The following is a 21,019-nucleotide window of genomic DNA, read 5'->3' as shown; positions in this document are numbered from 1 at the left end:
TTTAGTGTATGTAAAAGAAAGAGAGGAAGAGTAAATGATTAGGTAATTATCTTTATTTTGGATATCAAGTCATCAAATTTACATCAATTTGCAAAGAATTGCAATGAAGCGACTGCCTTTTAAGTGGGACTGGGAAACGAACTGTAAAATTAAAGCAAAATTTGTCAGTATGAAAGAAAAACGGCACATACATACACACGCACACACACACAAAAAGCCTGCAGTTAGAGTTTTTTTGTTTAGACTGTTAACTTAAAAGCACAAATTGGGGTTACAGAAGTGTACAAATTTAACAGCTGCTTAGAGAAAGTGAAACGAATTTCTGCAAATGTTTTTATTTTCACTGTACATACATGTATTATAGGCTTCATTTTCTGCTTTGCAACATTTTCCACATCAGTTACTGGACAGTAATGGTGAAATTAAGCTGCACTTAGTCTTAGAATTTACACATTTTTTCAACAGCTAAGTGAACAAGAAGACAATCACTGAACAGCTCCAAAAAAGAAAATGGCCCAGCCTTCTTTGATCAATCAATCAATCAATCAATCAATCAATCAATCAATCAGTCACGCAGTTAATTGACAGATCCAATCAATCAGTTGCCAGTGAATTATATTATCAATCAAAAACATCCATTTCATCCATCTATCCATCAAATCATTGTTTATCAGTTTAGTTGTATCCCTATGTGTGTGCGTGCATGTTTGCGTCTCTCTCTCGATCTCTCGCTCTTGAAAATCATGCCAAAATTGTGTGTACATATGAGGCATAACATCTTTTCATCACCCTAAACAAATTATGATGCAAAATATTGTTTTACATCAGAGCTAAAGATCCTGTTAACAAATAATTTGCAATCAAGTTTGATTCATAAGGGACAATAAAAATGAAATGCTACCTGTCTTGACCATGAAGTTTTATCATGATCATTTTGTTCCTCCCATATTCAAAAGCTTTATCTTACAAAAGTAATCCGGGATTAGTCACATACACATTCATATAATTTTGAAAGTACAGGGTCAACTTTCTATCACAGGTCAGTGTGTTTTTTTTTTCACAGGGACAAATCCATTACTGAGGCAGGCACATTTGAAAGATAAATTACAAAGACAACAAAACATCTGGAGTCTTATAAGGGGGTTCTACTGTACTACCCTGGTTACCAGGCAGCCATTGGGGGATGTTCAGTGTTATGTAACTCAGAAGGTACCATCAGGGCAGCCATATTCCGTCACTGGAGGATGTTCAGTGTTATGTAACTCAGAAGGTACCATCAAGGCAGCCATATTCTGCCATTGGAGGATGTTTAGTGTTATGTGACTCAGAAGGTACCATCGGGCTTGATATGCACCACGCAGTCATCTTTCCTTGCTTTCTCCGCAGCGAACACCAGCAGATGACTGGCTAGCGTGTCGTCTGCTCCCGTCAGGACCAGGTTTTCTTTGCCAGTCTGCCACAAGCAAGCATTATATTTATAAGTTAGGTCTTGTTTACACACATTTATAACATTTGGAACATGATCAGCATTCCAAAGTTATGCAATTATCTGTTGAAGTTTATTTGTCAAAACGAAAAGTGACGTTGGTGTCACACCAGATGACTCAAACAATGATACTAAAAAAAATAATAGCCGAGGTCACCACTCACCCTGAGGGCCTGAACGAAAGAGTCGATAAGGAGATAGTCACCACCTCCATGACCTGAAAGACGTCCCATAGCTCCCTGCGACCGGCACTCCACTTCCCCTGAACACAATTCAACACCCTTTTAAGCTGGATCTTAATTGGGCAAAGTGATCGACTTGCCTACAATGCTGCATGAAGCCTTGCCACTGAATTTTCAGTAAAAAGACTTTGCAAAGGTTACTGCGGGCTCATCTAAAGACAGCTAGCCTTTACAGTACAATAATACTAGATTACATATCTCATCTTGGGAAGTTACATTGTGGTTGACAAAGACACGTGCAGTCCTTCCCTTGGGAACTCAGTTTGACTCCCCATCTCAGATCTGTGCAGTCCTTCCCTTGGGAACTCAGTTTGACTCCCCATCTCAGATCTGTGCAGTCCTTCCCTTGGGAACTCAGTTTGACTCCCCATCTCAGATCTGTGCAGGCTTTCACTTGAGATAAGACTATCCCCCCACGTGGACACATACAGAAAGTCATCGGTCTATAGCTGATTTCTGTGCGGGTCGGGAAAAGTTTGATGATTTAAATGCTTAAACAATAAAAGTCATTTATACTATCAATTTGCAAATCAATTTATAAAAAAAAATTCCAACTTTACCTAGGAAGGAGTCGAATTGTTCTCTCTTTTTTGGGGGGGGGGGGAAAGGGGGGGGGGAGGGGGAGGGGGTTGTATGCGTCTAAGTGGAGGGGTGGTCTTATTCCATGTAGATAACCTGGCCACATCTGAGATGGTGAACTGAATAGTTTACACTGGAAAGACTGTTCGTTTAATTCAATAATTTCTAGCTAGGCCCGCAGGTCTGCCTACCCTCCAAGTGAAGCTTCAGGGACAAAAGTCGAGGTTGCGCGAAGCGCAAGCGAGCCGGCTAGGGGGGTCCGGGGGCATGCCCCCCCGGAACAAATTTTTGGCCAAAAGGACACAATTGGTGCAATCTGGTGTCATTTTACCCTAACATTGCCTTCAAATCATCTTGCCAAACTTGAACATTGTCACTGTAAATGTCACTGAAAAAATGAAATTCAAACTTACAATATTTACATTTTGTACAAGGTTTGGTGGTGTCACTGCATTCATTTGGAGCTGGCCTGAAGGGACCTGTAATAGGCACTCTTCATGTCTTTGAGCTCCTTGTTGGTGTAAACTCTATCCAGAGCTTCACCGGGTCTCGACTTGGCGACAACAAGTGCTTCGAGAGTGTCTTTTGCCATGCTGCCTCTAAAATCTGTCTTGTTCTTGCGGACCACCGAGAAAATTCTCTCGCAGTGTGCTGAAGAGTGTGGAATGGTGAGGATTGACAGCATGACCATTGGCAAGTGTTGGAACATTGGCTGTCCATCTTCCTGCAGCTTGCTAACTGCACACCATGTGGCATCAACTCTGTCTGTGTCTGCGATGCACTGCCGGATGTCTGTATCTTGATACTTGGAAAATTCAAGCTGCATGTCAGTCGTCGTCACACAAGGAGCCACAAGTTTTGGGAACCGCTTGAGAAAGTAGTCCAAGGACTCAAAACTGCAGTCAACTTGTTTTGCAGGATCAACAACTTGAGCATGCTTCAGGAGCACATCAGTGAGAGGCAGTTTCTTCTTAATGTATTCGCAACTCCCTTGGAAACACTTCACCACAGTTGCATAGAACTCTGCAATTCTTGACGTTCTCAGACGGCTCTCCACTGGGCTGCTCACAAAGATCCGAGCCTGGTCGCCAATGATGAGGTCGGTGTTCTTCTTGATGTTGAGGGTAGACTTGAAGTCCACATCAAGAACATGCTTATAAAGCATGGCAGAAGGTTTCACAAACCTTCTGAGCAAGTCTCTCAACAGTCGTTCCAGTCGAGTTTTCAAGATGTGGACCTTTGGCTTGTCCGACTGCAGCTCTGTGTTGATGTCCTCAAACACGCGTATGAAATCAACAAGGAACATGCAGTACAGCTTGTTGGTTGGAGAAGTAAAGAGCTTTTTGAGATCCCCCGTCTTTTTCTTGTTTTCCGTTCCAGTCGAATTTGCTTCTTCCTCTTTGAAAAAATCATGCAAAGCATTCCACGATGTGATAACGCGTGGGAGACATTTTCCGATGCTCAGCCATCGGGTAGACACATGTTTAATGATTTTGGACTCCTCCAGTTCGTGCAGGACCTGATGGCACTTGAGAGAAGCTTGGCGCTTGCTACTTTTCTCCAGATAGTAGTAGACATCAATCATCAGCTTGCTGGGGCTGAAGGGCAGGCAACTTGCACCTGTCAACAACAACAAAAAGAGATTTAACAAGAGACAAATACATTCAGAAAACTTACAATTTACAACTGTTTACAATTGAAAGCAGTCTGCACCTGAAACAGACACAAAACAAAGAAACTTGCACCAGTCAAAAAAATAATATGACAGTAAACAAGAGACAAATAAATTCTTTGAGATGACAGTCAACAGTTGTAAGCAGGCTGCCCCTGAAACAAAACAAAAACAACAATAAAGCAGCTTGCACCTGTCAACAAAATAAAATGACACTGTGTTTGTCTTTTTATTAATTCTGTGATATGACTGTTACGAAAATTTTATAAGCAGGCTGCCCCTGAAACAAAACAAAAACAACGCCCGTCCCAAAAAAATAGTAAGAAATAAGACATTAAGTCTAAAAAGAGACAGATACATTTCTTCAAGATGAACAAGCAGGAAGGACAGGAAAAAAGTGAGAAAACAATTAACAAGTCAAATCTTCCTATAAATGTAACAAAGTTATCACACTACACATGGAGAGAGAGAGAGAGAGAGAGAGAGAGAGAGAGAGAGCGAGAGGGGGAGAGAGAGAAAGAGAGAGAAAGAGAGAGAGATTACCTTTCTCGGCAGCTATGTGAATGAGGTGACACACACACCCAGAGAGGAACAACTTTGGATGTTTTTTCAGCATGCACCCGTACACTCCAGTGTCATGCCCCACCATGACGTTTGCGTTGTCACATCCCAGGGCAATGCAGTTTTCCCATGGAACCTTGTTGGCTTTCATCTCGTCCTTGATCAGGCTGAAGATTTTCACACCTGGATTCAAACACAATATTTTCTTTTAATTTTTTGAATCTTTTTATAGCCACATTTAATTTCCATGCGCATAGACGGCCTTACCAGCACATTGCACACACGCATGTATGATGTATTGTACACACACTCATGTATGATACACTGTACACACACACATACTGTCACACTGACAGAAAGAGAGAGAGAGAGAGAGAGAGAGAGAGGGAGGGAGGGAGGGATGGAGGGAGGGAGGGAGGGAGGGAGAGAGAGAGTTGAAAGAGAGAGAGAGAGAGAGAGAGATATGACCCGCCCCTACCAAATTAAACACTTGAAAATGATTGGGCGTAAAATGCTTCACGGTCTAAAACCCAAGGGTGCCCCACTGTATCATTTATATCATTAGTATTAGTAAGAACAGAAAGGATTGGTGAAGTTGGTATGCATTAAACTAAAATATTAAAATGAGAAAGTTTATATTTTATTAACAAAAAATATAATAATGAACCTACCGGTTGCAGAGCCCTCTATTGAAGGAACCGAGAGAGCATCGGATCGAACCTCCATTGTGTCAGGGTGAACTGTCCGCACAATCAAAGGAAACAGCTTTGCACCACCTTTTTCATTACTGCCATCAGTGGAGATAGTGAATGGTAGTTGTCTCATTCTTTCCTTTAGAGATTCGGACGTTTTCTCTGCCATTTCTTTTGCAATCGCGGTCCCTTTGCTTCGCGCACATTGAAAGCTCTTCGCAATTTTTGAGTCTGGAAACATAAGTTTGACGCCTTTGCTCATTTTGTCTAATGTCGCCATCGGCAAATTCAGTTCCAGCACGAGGTCCACCATTTTAGTTTCGGCTCTTATCACGTCCATATCGTGGTTCGAAACATCACTAGCAGTTGGTCCTCTTTGGAAAAATCCAGTGATTTTACTATTGGTGTTTGTCTTTTCACGTGTTTCTTTATTCTTGATGTGATTCGGGCCTTCCACATGTCGTCGAATGTCATCAATGCCGCCAGATTTACAGCCGAATTCACTAACACAAATCGTGCACATAACCTTCGTTTCGACACTTCCTGGCTTGATACACGGGTATGTCTCCGTATATTTCTCGATGTATTTCTGCGGACGCTTCATTTTTTTCGCAGGGTCATTATCGGTTTCACACACAGCGAGATTTTCTTTCCTTTTTGACGCCATCTTTTCTTCGACCTTTTCTTCTTGCTTGCAAGAAGTTGACGCGCATGCGTATTAGCCACAAAAAGCTGCTCGGCAATAGTCGGAACCCGCCTACGTCATTTCTCAGCTGTGCCTTCGGCAATTTTCGGAAGTCATTCACCAGGCAATCTCTCTCGCTCACACTGTTGTGAGCGTGTTTGGAATTTTTTTGAGTTTCCGGGACGCATTTCGAACATCCGTATTTTCCGGAACACTTGATAAAATTTATTGATTTTCGGGACAAATACGGAAATTCCGTAACGGTAGGCAGACCTGCTAGGGGGAAGTGTCTAAAATGAGTAATTCACAATAAAGAACCCTCCATTTTATGACCGATTTTTCTCGACATTTTCATTTTTGAAGGTCGCAACTGGGAGGTTTCACTCTAACTCTAAATGTTTGTTTCAGACCTGTGGCTGATTGGTACACATACTACACAGTAAAGAGACATAGAGCTTGCTTGCTGCCGTGCGAGCCCGAGAAAAATGGCCCTTTTTCTCTTTGATGCGCTGCCTGCAAAACCCCTCCGCGCGGAGGTGTTCCCCGACACCTCGTACGTAGGGTGTACACACAGACGGCAAACTAGGTGAAGAACATTACATGCATATGTACTTGAAACTGAAGAACTAAAAATAATGTCCTTCAACTAGACTTACTTTTTCTTTGTGTCAGGAAGTCAAACACTTCAACCTTTGGAAAGTGTGAGGCATCACATGTTATTTCACCCTGAAATGTCAAACAAAGCAATATTGTACAGAGCAGTTGGAAATTAAAATACAGAACAACTTCTTCATACACCAAATGCATACATGTAAGTTTCATTTTTTTTTCTTCGTTCATGGGCTTAGAGTTAGACTCCCACGTTTACTCATGTTTTTAGCACGAATGGATTTTTATGTGTATCAATCAATCAATGAGGCTTATATCGCGCATATTCCGTGGGTACAGTTCTAGGCGCTCTGCAGTGATGCCGTGTGAGATGAAATTTTATACGGCCAGTAATTGCAGCCATTTCGGCGCATATTTACCTTTCACGGCCCGTTTTTACCCCGCCATTTAGGCAGCTTACGCCGATTTCGGGGAAGTTTCATTATTCAAACCATTTAATATTAAGGGGACTTGAACCCAACTATCTATTATCAAAACTCTAACCACATAAAAAAGGAAATAAAATGACATGTGTCAAGGTAGAGTACTCTGACTGACATTACTCCAAACATATACAGTATACATTGTACTTTCATCTGCTGAAAATAAAGCACTTTATTTGTACCCAAAAGTCATAAAATGTCAACTTCAAATTTTAGAACCACAGAAGATAATACAAAACACCATTAGATGGAGCTGTTTATTTTAAAATTCTAAGACTGAAAGGTTTTACTGGAAGTCATGAAATGTCGACTTCAAATTTTAGAACCCCAGAAGAAAATTAAAAACACAATTAAATGGACCTGATTATTTAAAAAATCTAAGACTGAACTGAGTGAAAGGTTTTCCAATAAAACTGACAAATTAAAAAAAAAAAAAAATGAAACTGACCTTAGTGCCGTATACTTTGACTTCCCTGGCACAGAGACGACTTGAAAAAGCTACCATGGTCAAGCTGGCAGTTGCACCGTTTTCAAACTGGAATGTGCTCACCTGAATAATTATACACAATATTGTGAGATGCATAGAATGAAAGAAAAAATACAGTGGAACCTTCCGTTTAAAAACACCCCTCCTGGTTTGCTACTGCTAAAATACTGTTGCAGTCCCGCGTTACGACCCCAACACATCAGGTCTTAAAAAGGAAGACTGTTTTTAATGGGGGTATTATAGAGGTTAGGCAACAAAAAAAAAATAGGCGTGGTTACGGTAACATAGCCAAAAAAAATAGGGTAGGAAGGTAGGCAATCACGTTTTTGTTTTTTACTTTTTTTTTCTAATGTGTACAAATTAAACCTACTTGACAGGAAAATAAGTGTGCGACTCGGGCGATTTCGCTTTCATTGCGTTTTCTGCTTTCGGGTTTTTTTGTTTTGTTTTGACAAATGTAATAAAAAGTTATAGGGTCGGCCCCTAAAAATAGGGTAGGTCGGGTTACCGTAACCACACCTATTTTTTTTTTTAGGCCTTATGAACAGAAAGAGAGGGAATCTTGAATTGGGTGTTCCATTGTGCTTTCTTTGGGGGTCTTCAACATTATTGGTCCCTTTTTGTCAAAGCTTTTCATTTCTCTGATCAGGTAGTAAAAACACCTTGCCTGCCAAAAATGCAAGTGCCTATCACAGGTATTGCAGATAAGACCAAAGCACTGTGACAAGGGAGGCAACAGCTGTAAATTACCTCCCTTAACTAGCAACACCTAAAATCCTCAAATTTTCTTATATTTTGGCTTGTATAACTTTTAAGATTTTTTTAAAGTCTGATTTCTCACCTGCTGTGACATGACATCGTTGTCACACTCATACACACAGCGACCGTAGGGCCCGCTTTTCAAAGCCTCCGTGACGCTCTCGATGTCGGGAACTTCTGTGATGACGCTCACTGGCCAGCTAGTGTGACCCTGAAAATTAAAACCTATCATGAGAAACAAATTGCTGTGCTTCTGATAAAATACTAAAGTATGTTTTTTTGATGAAGGCTAGATGCCCCATTCTGGAGAATCTGAGAAAAACCATGTGGCAAGCTGCAGTCTCTCTCCACTGCCAGCTGTACGGCAGAAAGGAAGACCTGGAGAAGACGGCATCATTCGTCTAGATGTCCTGGCTGACAATAAAAGAAGTGTCATCGACAAGAAAAAGAAGAAGAAGAAGATGAGGGCTTTCTGATTCAAGCAACATTTTTTTAAATCACATGAACATATGACATGTGCTGCGATTGTTTTCACTGCATTACTTCGCATTTTGTACTCACCAGGAGAAGCTGGGTATTGAATCTGGCCTAACAAAAAGCCCTCTACACAAAACAAATGTATGAATCTTCGTCTTCTTCTTCTTCACTCATGTATTTGCATGAGTGGATTTTTACGTGTATGACTGTTTTTACCCCGCCATTCAGGCAGCCATACGCCGTGTTCGGGGGGGAGTATGAATCGATACTATGGATATTATGGATTACCTGTTTGACCCTGTCCAGGTAGATTTTCTTTGCGGAGTAAGGGCACTGTGACTCGATGCTGCAATCCAGGCATCTGTCTCCAGCTCCCTGAGGCTGCAGCAACAGTATGAGATAATATTAAACATGTCCATTAAATAAAGAATTAAATATTACTTAGTGTCAGCTATTACAGTGGAACAGTTAAATATTACTCAGTGTCAGCCATTACAGTGGAACACCCCTTTTCTAAACCCCTGATTTAAGACTGCCCTTTTTGACTCACATGCGAAGCAAAAGTGAGTCTATGTACTCACCCGAGTCGTCCGTCCGTCCGTCCGTCCGTCCGTCCGTCCGTCCGTCCGTCCGTCCGGCCGGCCGGCTGGCCAGCCGGCTGGCCGTCCGGAAAACTTTAACGTTGAATATTTCTTGGACACTATTCAGTCTATCAGTACCAAATTTGGCAAGATGGTGTATGATGACAAGGCCCCAAAAAACATACATAGCATCTTGACCTTGCTTCAAGGTCAAGGTCGCAGGGGCCATAAATGTTGTCCAAAAACAGCTATTTTTCACATTTTTCACATTTTCTCTGAAGTTTTTGAGATTGAATACCTCACCTATATATGATATATAGGGCAAAGTAAGCCCCATCTTTTGATACCAGTTTGGTTTACCTTGCTTCAAGGTCAAGGTCACATGAGCTCTTCAAAGTTGGATTGTATACATATTTTGAAGTGACCTTGACCCTGAACTATGGAAGATAACTGTTTCAAACTTAAAAATTATGTGGGGCACATGTTATGCTTTCATCATGAGACACATTTGGTCCCATATGATCAAGGTCAAGGTCACTTTGACCCTTATGAAATGTGACCAAAATAAGGTAGTGAACCACTAAAAGTGACCATATCTCATGGTAGAAAGAGCCAATAAGCACCATTGTACTTCCTATATCTTGAATTAACAGCTTTGTGTTGCATGACCTTGGATGACCTTGACCTTGGGTCAAGGTCACATGTATTTTGGTAGGAAAAATGTGTAAAGCAGAAGGTCAAGCATGTGAGTCGTATGGGCTTTGCCCTTCTTGTTTGACGTTTTGTTCAGTGTGCATTTTTAAGACTCCCTCCCTTAAAAACCTGATTTTTTTCAGACTTTTGATGGTTTTAAAAAAGAGGTTCCACCGTATTACATTAGATCTTATCTATTTTGATGGAACATCATTTATGATAGATATTATCATCTACCAAAAAATGCATGACACTTCAGTAGTTGACTTAGTGACAGACAAGAACATAATAAAGTTTTAAAAAAAATCCACAGAAGTTGTCGGGACTTTCGTATTTTGTACTTTTTTCATTCTTTTGTTATTTAAAGGTACCGTCTTTCTCTTGTAAGCAAACATGTACACTGCCACAAATCTTGTACGTTTCATAAGAGCATCCTTCAACTTGGACAAACACCACAAATCTACAGCCTGACAGCTTTCTGTGCAGTGACAATTTATTGCTGAATTAATTTTGTTAGTAACGCCCTTGTCAATCTGAAAAAATCCTAATTTGAAGAATATTATAACAAAAATATACAGACACTTTTGATATCTAAAAGAACCATTAATGATTTATCCCCTTCGCTGAAGTAGTTTCTTCCGTTCAAACAACTGATTCACAAAAGCAACTACCCCCACCCACTCCCCCAAAAAGATGCACTCTGCGGAAAATTTCCCACCTTATCTTCCTTGCGAAAATGAGCCAAACTGCCAAAAGAAGACACTCGCACACACTTGCTAGAGTCCCCCATCCAATACTTGATAAGATCAACATCGTGACAGCATTTGGCCAGAAGAGAATTTGAACTCAGTTTTTCGTTTCTCCAATTTCCCCGGACGTACGAGTGAGCAAAATGAAAGAACCCAACCTACAAAACATACACACAAACACAAAAAGAAAAATATCAATTATTAACAAAACATGGAAAACAAAAATAACAAAGATTTCCCTTTGCTTGTAACAAATTGAATCTAAAAGCAGGTGAAACAGGCAAATAGGACCCCCAAAATCAACATCAGCTACCTTGTCTGACCGCCTAAAATGAGAAAGTCGGCCAAAGGATGACACCTTAGCACATCGTTGAGGTGACATCCAGTGACATATGAGATCAACGTCATGGCAACACTTTTGTAGCAGGGAGTTAGAGCTCTCACTTTCTTTGTGCCAATTCCCTCGCACAAAAGAGTGGGCGAAGTGCCAAAATCCAACCTGTGTTTAGTGAAAACAAACAGAACAATAAACTGAACTCTTCGTTTCTGTGGTGGAAATCTGAAAAGTAATATACAAGGAAAGGATTAGTGAAAAGCATCAATTTCTCAATCTAAAAAAACAAACTATAGGCAATATCCCTGAAATCTGTTTGTGTATAAACCAGGTTGTATATGATATAAAGATTTTGTCAATTAATTTTCATCACTGACGAACTGAACCTAACATCTGCACAGTTTTAATAGTTTAAGTCTTTATCATGAATTTGTTACCAAAGAAATGATTTCATCTTAAGAAATTAATAGGGCCAGGGGTGACTTCTGAGAAGGGAAATCTATCAAAACAAAAATACAGAGTTATCTCCCATATGTTTTTCGCTAATGTTTCTGATAAGACGAAAGACGAACGTGATTGTAGAATGGCCGACTTTGACAGTGATCTCCGTTGTGTTCTTCACAGTTATGATAAAGACATCGTTTTAAGGTCAAAACAAGTCGAAATTTTGAGACTGCTGTGGGAAGGAGACCGTGATATTGTTGCATCCCTCCCAACTGGTTACGAAAAAAGTCGTCCGCTTCATAGCCATTTTGTTATGATCACGTGACAAAGTTGATTATCACGTGACACTTTTGCCATATTTAGAGTTGTTTGCACAGTAAATACATCCGCGAAAGATAGCTCGCTTGAAAGTGTCTTTCCTTTCTAAATTAAAAAATTACACAACACCATGAAAAATCATTATTGACGATCGTTTATCTGCTTATATCAAATAACACATTACGAAAAGTTCTAAATGTGTAAAAAATCAATTTCCTCTCCAGAGAAGGAAAACAAAGGCATCCTGTCAGGGAAAAATGAGACCCAAAGGGAAGTAAGTCATTTTGACCTAAGTTCAGGATGTTATCATGGCTAGCCGTGGCCTCTTCCAACCAAGCAAGGTTGTCACACACCATCAAAATTTGACAAAATGAACAAAACAAATAAGTGGTGGAGGAGTAGTCTGAATTGAGTTATGGTCACAATGAACCACCCCACATATTGCACTTATCATGGCTAGCCGTGGCCTCTTCCAACCAAGCAAGGTAGCGAGGCATCTACTGAGAGGGGGCCACCTCACAAGTTTCACCTGCCAAATAATGCTACCTGCCCAGGCCATCTCTAGTTCACCACTCCCCATAGAGATTATAGGGACCACCTTCTCGATGGTGATGTTAGCTTTTGTCTCAGACCTTCCCAGGGGAGAATGAAAGGTAACTTTGTACCTGTGAGTGTCCCCTTATGTAAGCCTCACCACCACTTCTTACTCACAATCTCAACAACACAAGTTTATATCTGCATGGGTTCAAATCAAAACATTATTTTGCTTGTATGTTTTAAAATACTGAATAATCATAGTTTAATTGACCATACATTTTTAGCTGATATTTTTTGACACTGAAACATATTTTTGAAAAGAGAACTGTATATTGTTGTCAGAGTGAAAAACAAATTTAGCTTTACCAGTGTTCAATATTGGTATTAGAGTGCTCAGCATAAGACACTTTTGCAAGAGTTTCCTCCCTTGACAGGAATAACAGCAAGAAGGTTCGACGAAACAGGCCCAAAGATCAAATACAGATTGGTATTATTCATGCATTTATAACAGCTGAGACAGAATTAGCATGGTTTGAAAACATAGATGCATACTTTTTTTCTAACCACAAATCCACTCCAATAAACGGTAAAACCTGAGCCAAACTCGAATAACATAACCATTATGCAACAAAAAGGCTGCACTGTCCAAACAAAATGGAAAACGAGGTGTACTGTATGTTCCATTAAATGTAAGCACAACATTTGAGCCTATGCCACAGCAATTAGAACACAATGACATTCCTGTAAAGACTGAATGTTAATTGAATATTTCTTAAATCATATAAATGTTTCCTGTACATTTGCTGGCTACATGCAAACATTGTCAATATTCACTCTGCTCTCCTTGAAAAATGTCCAGCTCGTTTGTGAAGGAAAAAAACTTGAACAAAAATATTAACAGAAAGGAAAACTACAACCTGGAAAAAGGAAAGTTATAAATTATAAAAAATATCGGTAACAAGTTGGTAAATTAAAGGGAGACAACTTCCAACAAATGTACAAAATAAGGTAGGAAATATTTCAACTTCGTAATTTCGTTCACTGTTTCACTGATATACAACTGCAAACATTTTCTAAATAATCACTTTTTTTTCCTATGTTCTATCTTATCTTTTTTTAAATTTTTTATATCTCAGTCCTTAGCATTTAGGTAGTAATAAAAAATAACATAAAATAAAAACAAAACATTGCGTAATATGTTATTCTGCTTTTATCACTTATTCATGCTAGTATCTTTTTATTTTGATATATACATTTTCAACAGAATGGTTCTGCTAATTCTGCTTTAATAATTTTTTATGCATTTTCTTATTTTTTTTAATGTATTTATTGGTTAATTGTTTTTTATCAATTTTGTGTGTACATTTTTATACCGACCGGTTCTGTGTGCTGAATGTTGACGACCTCGCCAATTTCTCCGCTCTCGATAATCTCCCTGATCTTGTAGGCCCAGGGCATGTAGCGAAGCACGTGACATACTGCCAGCACTATCTTGTTGTCCTTGCAAACTGACACGATCTCACGACAGTCTTCCTCCGTCACCTGAAAATGTAGCCATGGTTAGCAGAGTTAGCATGGTTATATCATGAATCCTCCATTTTAACAGGCAGACAGACAGTCATACAGAACAAAGACATAAATACATACATTTAAACACACTCTGCCCCCCCTGTCTGTTTGTCTGTCTCCCTCACTCAGTCTCACACACACGCAAGCATGCACACACACGCACGCACACATACACATACACACAGACAAAAACAGACACACACACACACAGACACACACACACACACACACACACACACACACACACACACACACACACACACACACACACACACACACACACACACACACACACAGAGCAATAGTCAAGTCAATAGACGATGTTTGGAAATAACTGTCGGGTTTGTATGGGTTATTAAAATAGTGAATACTCTTGCTTTTATTGAGGCAAACTAAAATTCCCCTGTGAAAAAAAAACCCAAGAATGGTATGCTACTGGAACGACTTCAGTGAATGTAATAATTTGTTATGTATCGATTGGAGATTGGATTTCCCTTCTTTGAGTCATGTGACGTCAGAGGCCGACAAAACTTTATGATTTGGCGTTTCAGGTTGACCGAAACTTTAAAGGAACTACAAAACACAAGTACGTCATGTGTTTGATTGCATGTGTGTGTGCTGTTCAATGTCAAAACAACAACAAAGTCAGTACATGACGTGTGTTTTGTAGTTCCTTGGAAGTTTCGGTCAACCTGAAACACCCAAATATGAAGCAAATGTGTTTGATTGCATGTCAGTGTGTGTGTGCTCGTTCAATCGTCAAAACAACAACAAATTCATAGTACCTGAAAGGAATTCGATCGATACATAAATGTTATTTGCGTGTTTGACCAAAATATGACATTTTACACAGATCTCGACAGTCATTGTTCACCTCGACCGCTAGCGCGGTCTCGGAGAACAATGACTGTCGAGATCTGTGTAAAATGTCATATTTTGGTCAAACACGCAAATAACGTATATTGTCATAAATTAAACGTTCCAATAACATACTATTCTTGTTTTTTTATTCTGAATTTTGGAACGTTAGCAGTCTACCTGTTCTTGGATTTTTTTCCCATGTGAAATTATAGGCCAGTCACTAGCAAGGGGTGTGTCTAGAAACATATGGACAAGGAGCACATATGAAAAGTTTGCCTCAATAAAAGCAAGAGGATTCACTATTTCACAACCCAATGTACAGACCCGTAAGAGTTATCTCCCGAGTTTTTCCATTGTACACAGATTGCTATTAGCATAGCACCAACATACTTAACCCCAGACAGTTTTATGCTTTCACCTACAATAATAGAAACGGAAGTAACAAAAATAAACACTTCACGCAACTTACCGCCATCGGCTTTTCCAGCAAAATGTGATATCCTTTTTGTGCAAAAGCAACTGCTGGTCCCTGAACAAAAACCATATACATACAACATAAATAATAATGATTTTAATTTCTCTCAAAACATTAATACATGATTCAAACAAAGTCACTGTTCAACTATTGAAAAGTGATGAAGATTTTTTTTCTCTTTTTTTAACTCACAGAATTATGGTACCGTACTTTCCGGACTATAAGGTGCTGCCATGTATAGCGCACCCCCTACTTTTAAAAATAAAACTGAAAAAATCCTAGAATAAGGCGATGCCATGGATAAGGCGATGGTGTCGTGCATAAGGCGACAGCATGAAAGAGAAAATTTTTTTTGAAAAACATCGTACGTAGAAAAAAAACAAAAAACAACATCAATGATCAAACATGGCGACCGCTCAAAATCGGCACGAAACACTGTTTCAAACAGAAAGTCAGGGAAGAAGAACAGCGATTTGCGAACCATGGATTCGTTCAGGCCTAAGTTCGAAAGCTGCCTTTCGGTTGCTCTCCAGTCGTATCGCAAGATCGATGGCATTAATCTTGAAGGCAGCGTCATATGAAGCTCTCTTCGTTTTCGGCATTTTGACAGTGGCAAAGTCCAAGTGCAAGTTGAAGTGTCAAGAGACCGACTGTCGTGTTTCAACGCAACTATTGTTCAGGTAATTTTTTCGGCGATCAACATTGTTTGAATTGTGTTCACTTAAATGGTTGTTAGTTGCTCATTGATTTCAAGTTCACAGTGCTCGTGCACGTGAAACCTATTTTATCCGAGAATAAGGCGACGTCGTGTATAAGGCGACCCCACAATTTTAAGTGAAAAAAAAAAAATATCGCCTTATAGTCCGAAAAGTACGGTAGTCACTATGGTGACGAATCAAAACAACTTAGGACTGAGATTAGGCTTTGGTCGGGTGTTGAAGTTTCAAATGCCGAAGTGTATCAATGTGTGCTAAATATGTGTGTGTGTGTGGGTGTGTGTGTGTGTGTGTGTGTGTCTGTGTGTGTCTGTGTGTGTGTGTGTTTGTAGCATATGCGCTCACATATGTGAATGTATTTGACCTTACCTTGTGTTCTCTGTCTGGTGTGGCAATGATGACACAGTCCGCAAACTTCTCCCTCTCTGCAGCTTCTCTCCAGTCTGCACATGAGATAACACGATATAAACTTTCAAGCATCTTTTACAAATTAATTCTCTGTAGTAAATTAAAGCAAACTAATATGACTTGCAGATCCTCAAAGCTTATGGAAAATGCAGGTTAAAAAACAAATGCCTTTACACAAGTTTGAATCTATCTCTCTCTCTCTCTCGTTTCTGCTTTAAATGCGATATAAGTTCTGACAGGTATTTTAACCAGAAGCCCCTCGATCTGCAACAAAAGACAAGTGTCTATAAATAGCAAGTCAATACACTCTAGAAAAACAATGAAGTATGCTGAACTCTAACGGGGACTAACCCATACAAAACTCACCTTTGAATACAAATTCACTGGAAACTTTGTTTTCATCCTGAACTCTCTTCCTGTAGAAGTCTCGAGGGTCTGCAACTCCAACTATCTGTGTCAGAGATCAAAACATTTAGATGATTCTGTCATCTCTTAATTGCAATTACAGCAGGGTATCCAGGGATGTCCAAATCTCAACATTTGAACTCGCCAGCTGGGCAAGTAACTTTAAGAAAGTCACTAGCCCGGTAGAAATTTCGCTGGCCTGGTACATCCCACAGTTGATCTGCAGTGTTTATCTGGCTTTAAAACCCGATATTACAACCAAATGGGTCGCATTTGACCAGAATTTTCATTAGCCGGCCGGGCGAGTTGCCAGGCGATTTTTACTAGCCTGGCGGATTATTTACTCGCCCCTGGCGATCGGGCGGACAATTTGGCCATCCCTGGGTATCATTTTCAATTTTGCGTTGGACTTTTGTTGTTGTATTTATGTTGTGTGTATTTATGTATTTATGATCTTTGTTAGCTCATTTTCAGACTGGAAACTGACATTGTTCACATTATGATTCACATGTACACAAAAAAGAGTGAGAGATATAAGCAAGAGAACCAACAATTACAAACACATGACTGAAGACATTCACTGAGAATGCAAATATAAGTACACCACCAAGAGACTGGTGAATGTGGACTGAATTAATACATATCATTTTCAGTCAGCATCCCAAGATGAAGTTAAACCTTACAGCATGGGACATTTTAATCTGCCAACTCAGCTGCACAGACTTGATCACCTGACAAAAGAATGTTTTCTTACTTTGAACTGTTCGGGATAGCAGACTGCATAGTAAGCATAGCCAAACCCTCTGGCACCGGCACCAATCAGCAAGCAGGTCACCTGTTTGGCTCCATCTCCTGATCCTTGTTTTTTGTCGCCTGACATCTTTCCAAGTTTAAAAAGCTCTGCACAAATAAAACTATAACGGTCATGTTGAAATAATTAGCGTTGTAAATTCAGGAATGGTTTTCTACTGAACTATAAGCCTCTAATTTTGCAGAACCTGCTCTTGTTAGCATAACGATCTCCCAGGTCAACTTATGTGCAGACCTGCTAGTGACTTAAGCTCCTTCGTGTGTACACGCAAGCACAAGACCAAGTGCGCACGGAAAAGATCCTGTAATCCATGTCAGAGTTCGGTGGGTTATGGAAACACGAAAATACCCAGCATGCCTACTCAACGAAAGCGGAGTGAAGCTGACTATGCTCTCAGAGTATAGTTTGGGGAACCCAAATGGGCAAACAAGCTCACACATAACCAGAAAATTCTGGAACGCTGAAGAAGAAGAAGTTAGCATAACAAGTCATGTTAGATACCTTTGAAGTTACAGAATGCAGTGTACATGTAGATCGAGCAATATGCCTTTCATTTACATGGGTTTCAGAAGAAAAACATCAGCACAGGTATTTTTTCGAAGGAATTAAGGGAGACAACCCTGTCGATATTACGTATGCGTGTTCTCTACCCTAGCTTGCAGTCATTTTCCTGATCAAATGACCAAATTAATTATTTATGCTTACTTTTGGAGCTCATTCCGTCAATTAAATTCAGAAGAAATATTCTTTGATTTGATTAAAGGACTTGTATTAAAAAAAGTAAATAATGCCACTTGATTGCAGCCCTGAAAGTCCAATATATGGTGCTGGCCAGAGAGCAAACTTTACTAGCCAAACCAACAATTTGTTTCAGCAACTTTACATGCATTTGGCAAGTAGATGAACATTTCTTATTTTCTACTCGCCAGTTACATGTTTGTACTCGACATGGTGAGTAAACTACTCACCACTTTCAGAGGTCTGGATTGTGAGCTCTGAATTTACCACGCTAAAGTTCAACATCACCAGGTTAAACATATTTATATTTATATTTATAACAAACACACCCACACACACACAGATTACTTCAAGCTTCATATACATGTATGTACAAACAAGTAAAGTGATTCACACAATGAAGAACATTAACACATGAAGAAAAAATACGACCAAAGGTTCAAGAACTTGAAGTTACCAAAGTTTCACTGTATGCGATGGAAAATGTTACAACTGTGCGACAAATTCCGCACAAAGCAATCACACGATCACCATTTTCGACGTGAAAAAGTTGTCTGCTTCTCACACTTCCGGTAATAACAGAAGGGAAAACTACTCTGAAAGTTATGTGATCTTAAGGTTCATACAGTTAAGTGAATACTTACCTCTTATGAATTTAAATGACATCAATTTCTTTATTTTGCCGAAAGCTAGCTAGCGTGTCTGACAAGCAGATAATATTTATGATCCTGGAGACACCGCGAACTTCTTATACGGCTCTGTACCAGACGCATCTCATATCCGGGTTACCTTCGCGAGAAGAAAACATCCGGGTGACACGGTGGTTAGTCCACGTGGTTTTGTGACTTTTCTTCTAAAAATAACAACAGATAACAAGAAATTAGGTCTAAAGAAAAACGACAACCGAGATTGCTTAAACAATGGCAGAGTTGAATGATTGCACCCTGAACTGATTATGTGACAGTTTAGATACGAGCTACTGTTCGTGGGACAAGATATGAGCTTGAAGAATAAAAACTTATCAAGAGAAGCCGGTGTAACACGAAATTTTTACTCCACGAAAAATTTACTCCGGAGTAAATATTTCGTACGAAATTCTTACTCCGAGTACACTTTTCGTACGAGAAAAGAACTCCCCAAGGCACGAAAAAATTACTCCCTCCACGAAATTTTTACTCCCCATTTTTTTTACTTCCAGTAAAAATCTCGTACGCAAAAATGGGATGCGGGCGAAGGGATAATGCCAATAAGTGATCTCGCGCACACGAATGTCGCGCTACCCTCCTTCCACCCCTTCCACCACCAAGACTAACAGGGGACAAGGGAGTAAAAATTTCGTACACCTGGCATGGGAAGTTAAATTGCTTGTGTTTGGGTGAAGTAATTTATTCGTTATTTATTCGTCAGGGGAGTAACATTATTGTACGAAATGTTTACTCGGAACTCACCTGTCTTGGGGAGTAATTTTCTCGTGAAATGGGGGAGTGCTTTTTTCGTAAAGGGAGTAACTTTTTCGTACGAAATGTTTACTCCGGAGTAAAAATCTCGTGGGAGTAATTTTCTCGTGTTACACCGGTCACAGACTATAGAGTATACAGTCTGTGTACTCTACAGTCTCTGAGCCGGTAACAGAAAACTGAAGAACCAAAGACTAAACATCAGTGTGTTAGCCTGTATGTGTGTGTGTGTGTGGTTTGGGTGTGTATGAGAGAGAGAGAGAGAGAGAGAGAGAGAGAGAGAGAGAGAGAGAGAGAGAGCCTCGGAGAGAGACTGAGAGAGAGAGCCTGAGAGAGAGACTGAGAGAGAGAGACTGAGAGAGTGTGTGTCACGGCCGGTGTGTGGTTTGGGTGCCACAGTGAGGTATGAGAGAGTGAGATAGAGAGAGATAGAGAGAGAGAGAGAGAGAAAGAGAGAGAGTGAGATAGAGAGAGATAGAGAGAGAGAGAGAGAGAGAGAGAGAGAGACAGTCTTTTCAAGTGGTTTGTGTGACTCTCTCTGTCATATCTATATGTCACGTGTCTGAAATGAAACTCAGTGACTGAGGCTGCACTTTCTTGTACTTCAAGTTGATGATTTTTAGTCAAGTTTGGACTAAATATTTTAACCATACTGACAGGGAATCGAGACGCGGGTGGTGGTGTATATGTGTGTGTGTGTGTGTGTGTGTCAGTCATTCTGATAATCATCGGTCCACGCTATCGCTCATCAGTGTCTCTCTGACAGGATGCCGAATAATTACTACGCGGATTAAAGGGGAGTAAGCGGAGCTAACAGCCGAAATCTATCAAAACAAGAATACAGAGTTATCTCCCATATGTTTTTCGCGAATGTTTCTGACTGAAAAGACAAAAGACGAACGTGATTGTAGAATGGCCGACTTCGACAGTGATCTTCGTTCTGTTCTTCACAGTTATGATAAAGACATCGTTCTAAGGTCAAAACAAGTCGAAATTTTGAGACTGCTGCCAGTGTGGGAATGAGACCGTGATATTGTTGCATCACTCCCAACTGGTTACGGAAAAAGAATGGTCCGCTCATTTTGTTATGATCACGTGACAAAGTTGATTATCAGGTGACACTTTTGCCATATTTAGAGTTGTTTGCACAGTAAATACATCCGAGAAAGATAGCTCGCTTGAAACTGTCTTA

General features: G+C 40.0%; 2 protein-coding genes across 3 annotated transcripts; both read right to left on the bottom strand.

Annotated features, from left to right (window-relative positions):
• Nucleotides 1-35: 35 nt before the first annotated feature.
• Nucleotides 36-19,160, bottom strand: LOC138978543 (putative oxidoreductase YteT). Of its 2 annotated transcripts, none has more exons than XM_070351289.1 (13): nucleotides 19,015-19,160; nucleotides 17,576-17,721; nucleotides 16,783-16,867; nucleotides 16,378-16,451; nucleotides 15,287-15,346; nucleotides 13,765-13,929; nucleotides 11,068-11,253; nucleotides 9,020-9,112; nucleotides 8,337-8,465; nucleotides 7,457-7,558; nucleotides 6,574-6,643; nucleotides 1,651-1,748; nucleotides 36-1,453 (listed from the first exon to the last, which is right to left on the bottom strand). In XM_070351289.1, the coding sequence occupies exons 1-13, from the start codon at nucleotides 19,034-19,036 to the stop codon at nucleotides 1,325-1,327; spliced, it is 1,359 nt and encodes a 452-aa protein (XP_070207390.1). In that variant the 5' UTR covers nucleotides 19,037-19,160; the 3' UTR covers nucleotides 36-1,324. The 2 variants fall into 2 exon arrangements, with proteins under 2 accessions (XP_070207390.1, XP_070207389.1); XM_070351288.1 differs by lacking the exon at nucleotides 11,068-11,253 and adding an exon at nucleotides 10,724-10,912 and having other exon boundaries at nucleotides 315-1,453.
• On the bottom strand, nucleotides 2,633-4,828 carry LOC138978545 (uncharacterized). Its single transcript, XM_070351290.1, has 2 exons — nucleotides 4,523-4,828; nucleotides 2,633-3,927 (listed from the first exon to the last, which is right to left on the bottom strand). The coding sequence occupies exons 1-2, from the start codon at nucleotides 4,689-4,691 to the stop codon at nucleotides 2,762-2,764; spliced, it is 1,335 nt and encodes a 444-aa protein (XP_070207391.1). The 5' UTR covers nucleotides 4,692-4,828; the 3' UTR covers nucleotides 2,633-2,761.
• Nucleotides 19,161-21,019: the final 1,859 nt, after the last annotated feature.

This window comes from Littorina saxatilis, linkage group LG10, assembly GCF_037325665.1.
Source record: "Littorina saxatilis isolate snail1 linkage group LG10, US_GU_Lsax_2.0, whole genome shotgun sequence".
In the NCBI taxonomy this organism is placed as follows: Eukaryota; Metazoa; Mollusca; class Gastropoda; order Littorinimorpha; family Littorinidae; genus Littorina; species Littorina saxatilis.
This window is presented reverse-complemented; position numbering and strand designations above follow the sequence as displayed.

Bases quoted from the DNA above. Each gene is read 5' to 3' on its own strand.
- LOC138978545 (XM_070351290.1), bottom strand. From the start codon at position 4,691: ATGAAAGCCAACAAGGTTCCATGGGAAAACTGCATTGCCCTGGGATGT. The intron at 3,928-4,522 runs GTAATCTCTCTC...TGTTGTTGACAG, and splicing joins TCACATAGCTGCCGAGAAAG to GTGCAAGTTGCCTGCCCTTC.
- LOC138978543 (XM_070351288.1), bottom strand. From the start codon at position 19,036: ATGTCATTTAAATTCATAAGAG. The intron at 13,930-15,286 runs GTAAGTTGCGTG...CTACATTTTCAG, and splicing joins TGCTGGAAAAGCCGATGGCG to GTGACGGAGGAAGACTGTCG. The intron at 1,454-1,650 runs GTGAGTGGTGAC...TGCTTGTGGCAG, and splicing joins CTTTCGTTCAGGCCCTCAGG to ACTGGCAAAGAAAACCTGGT.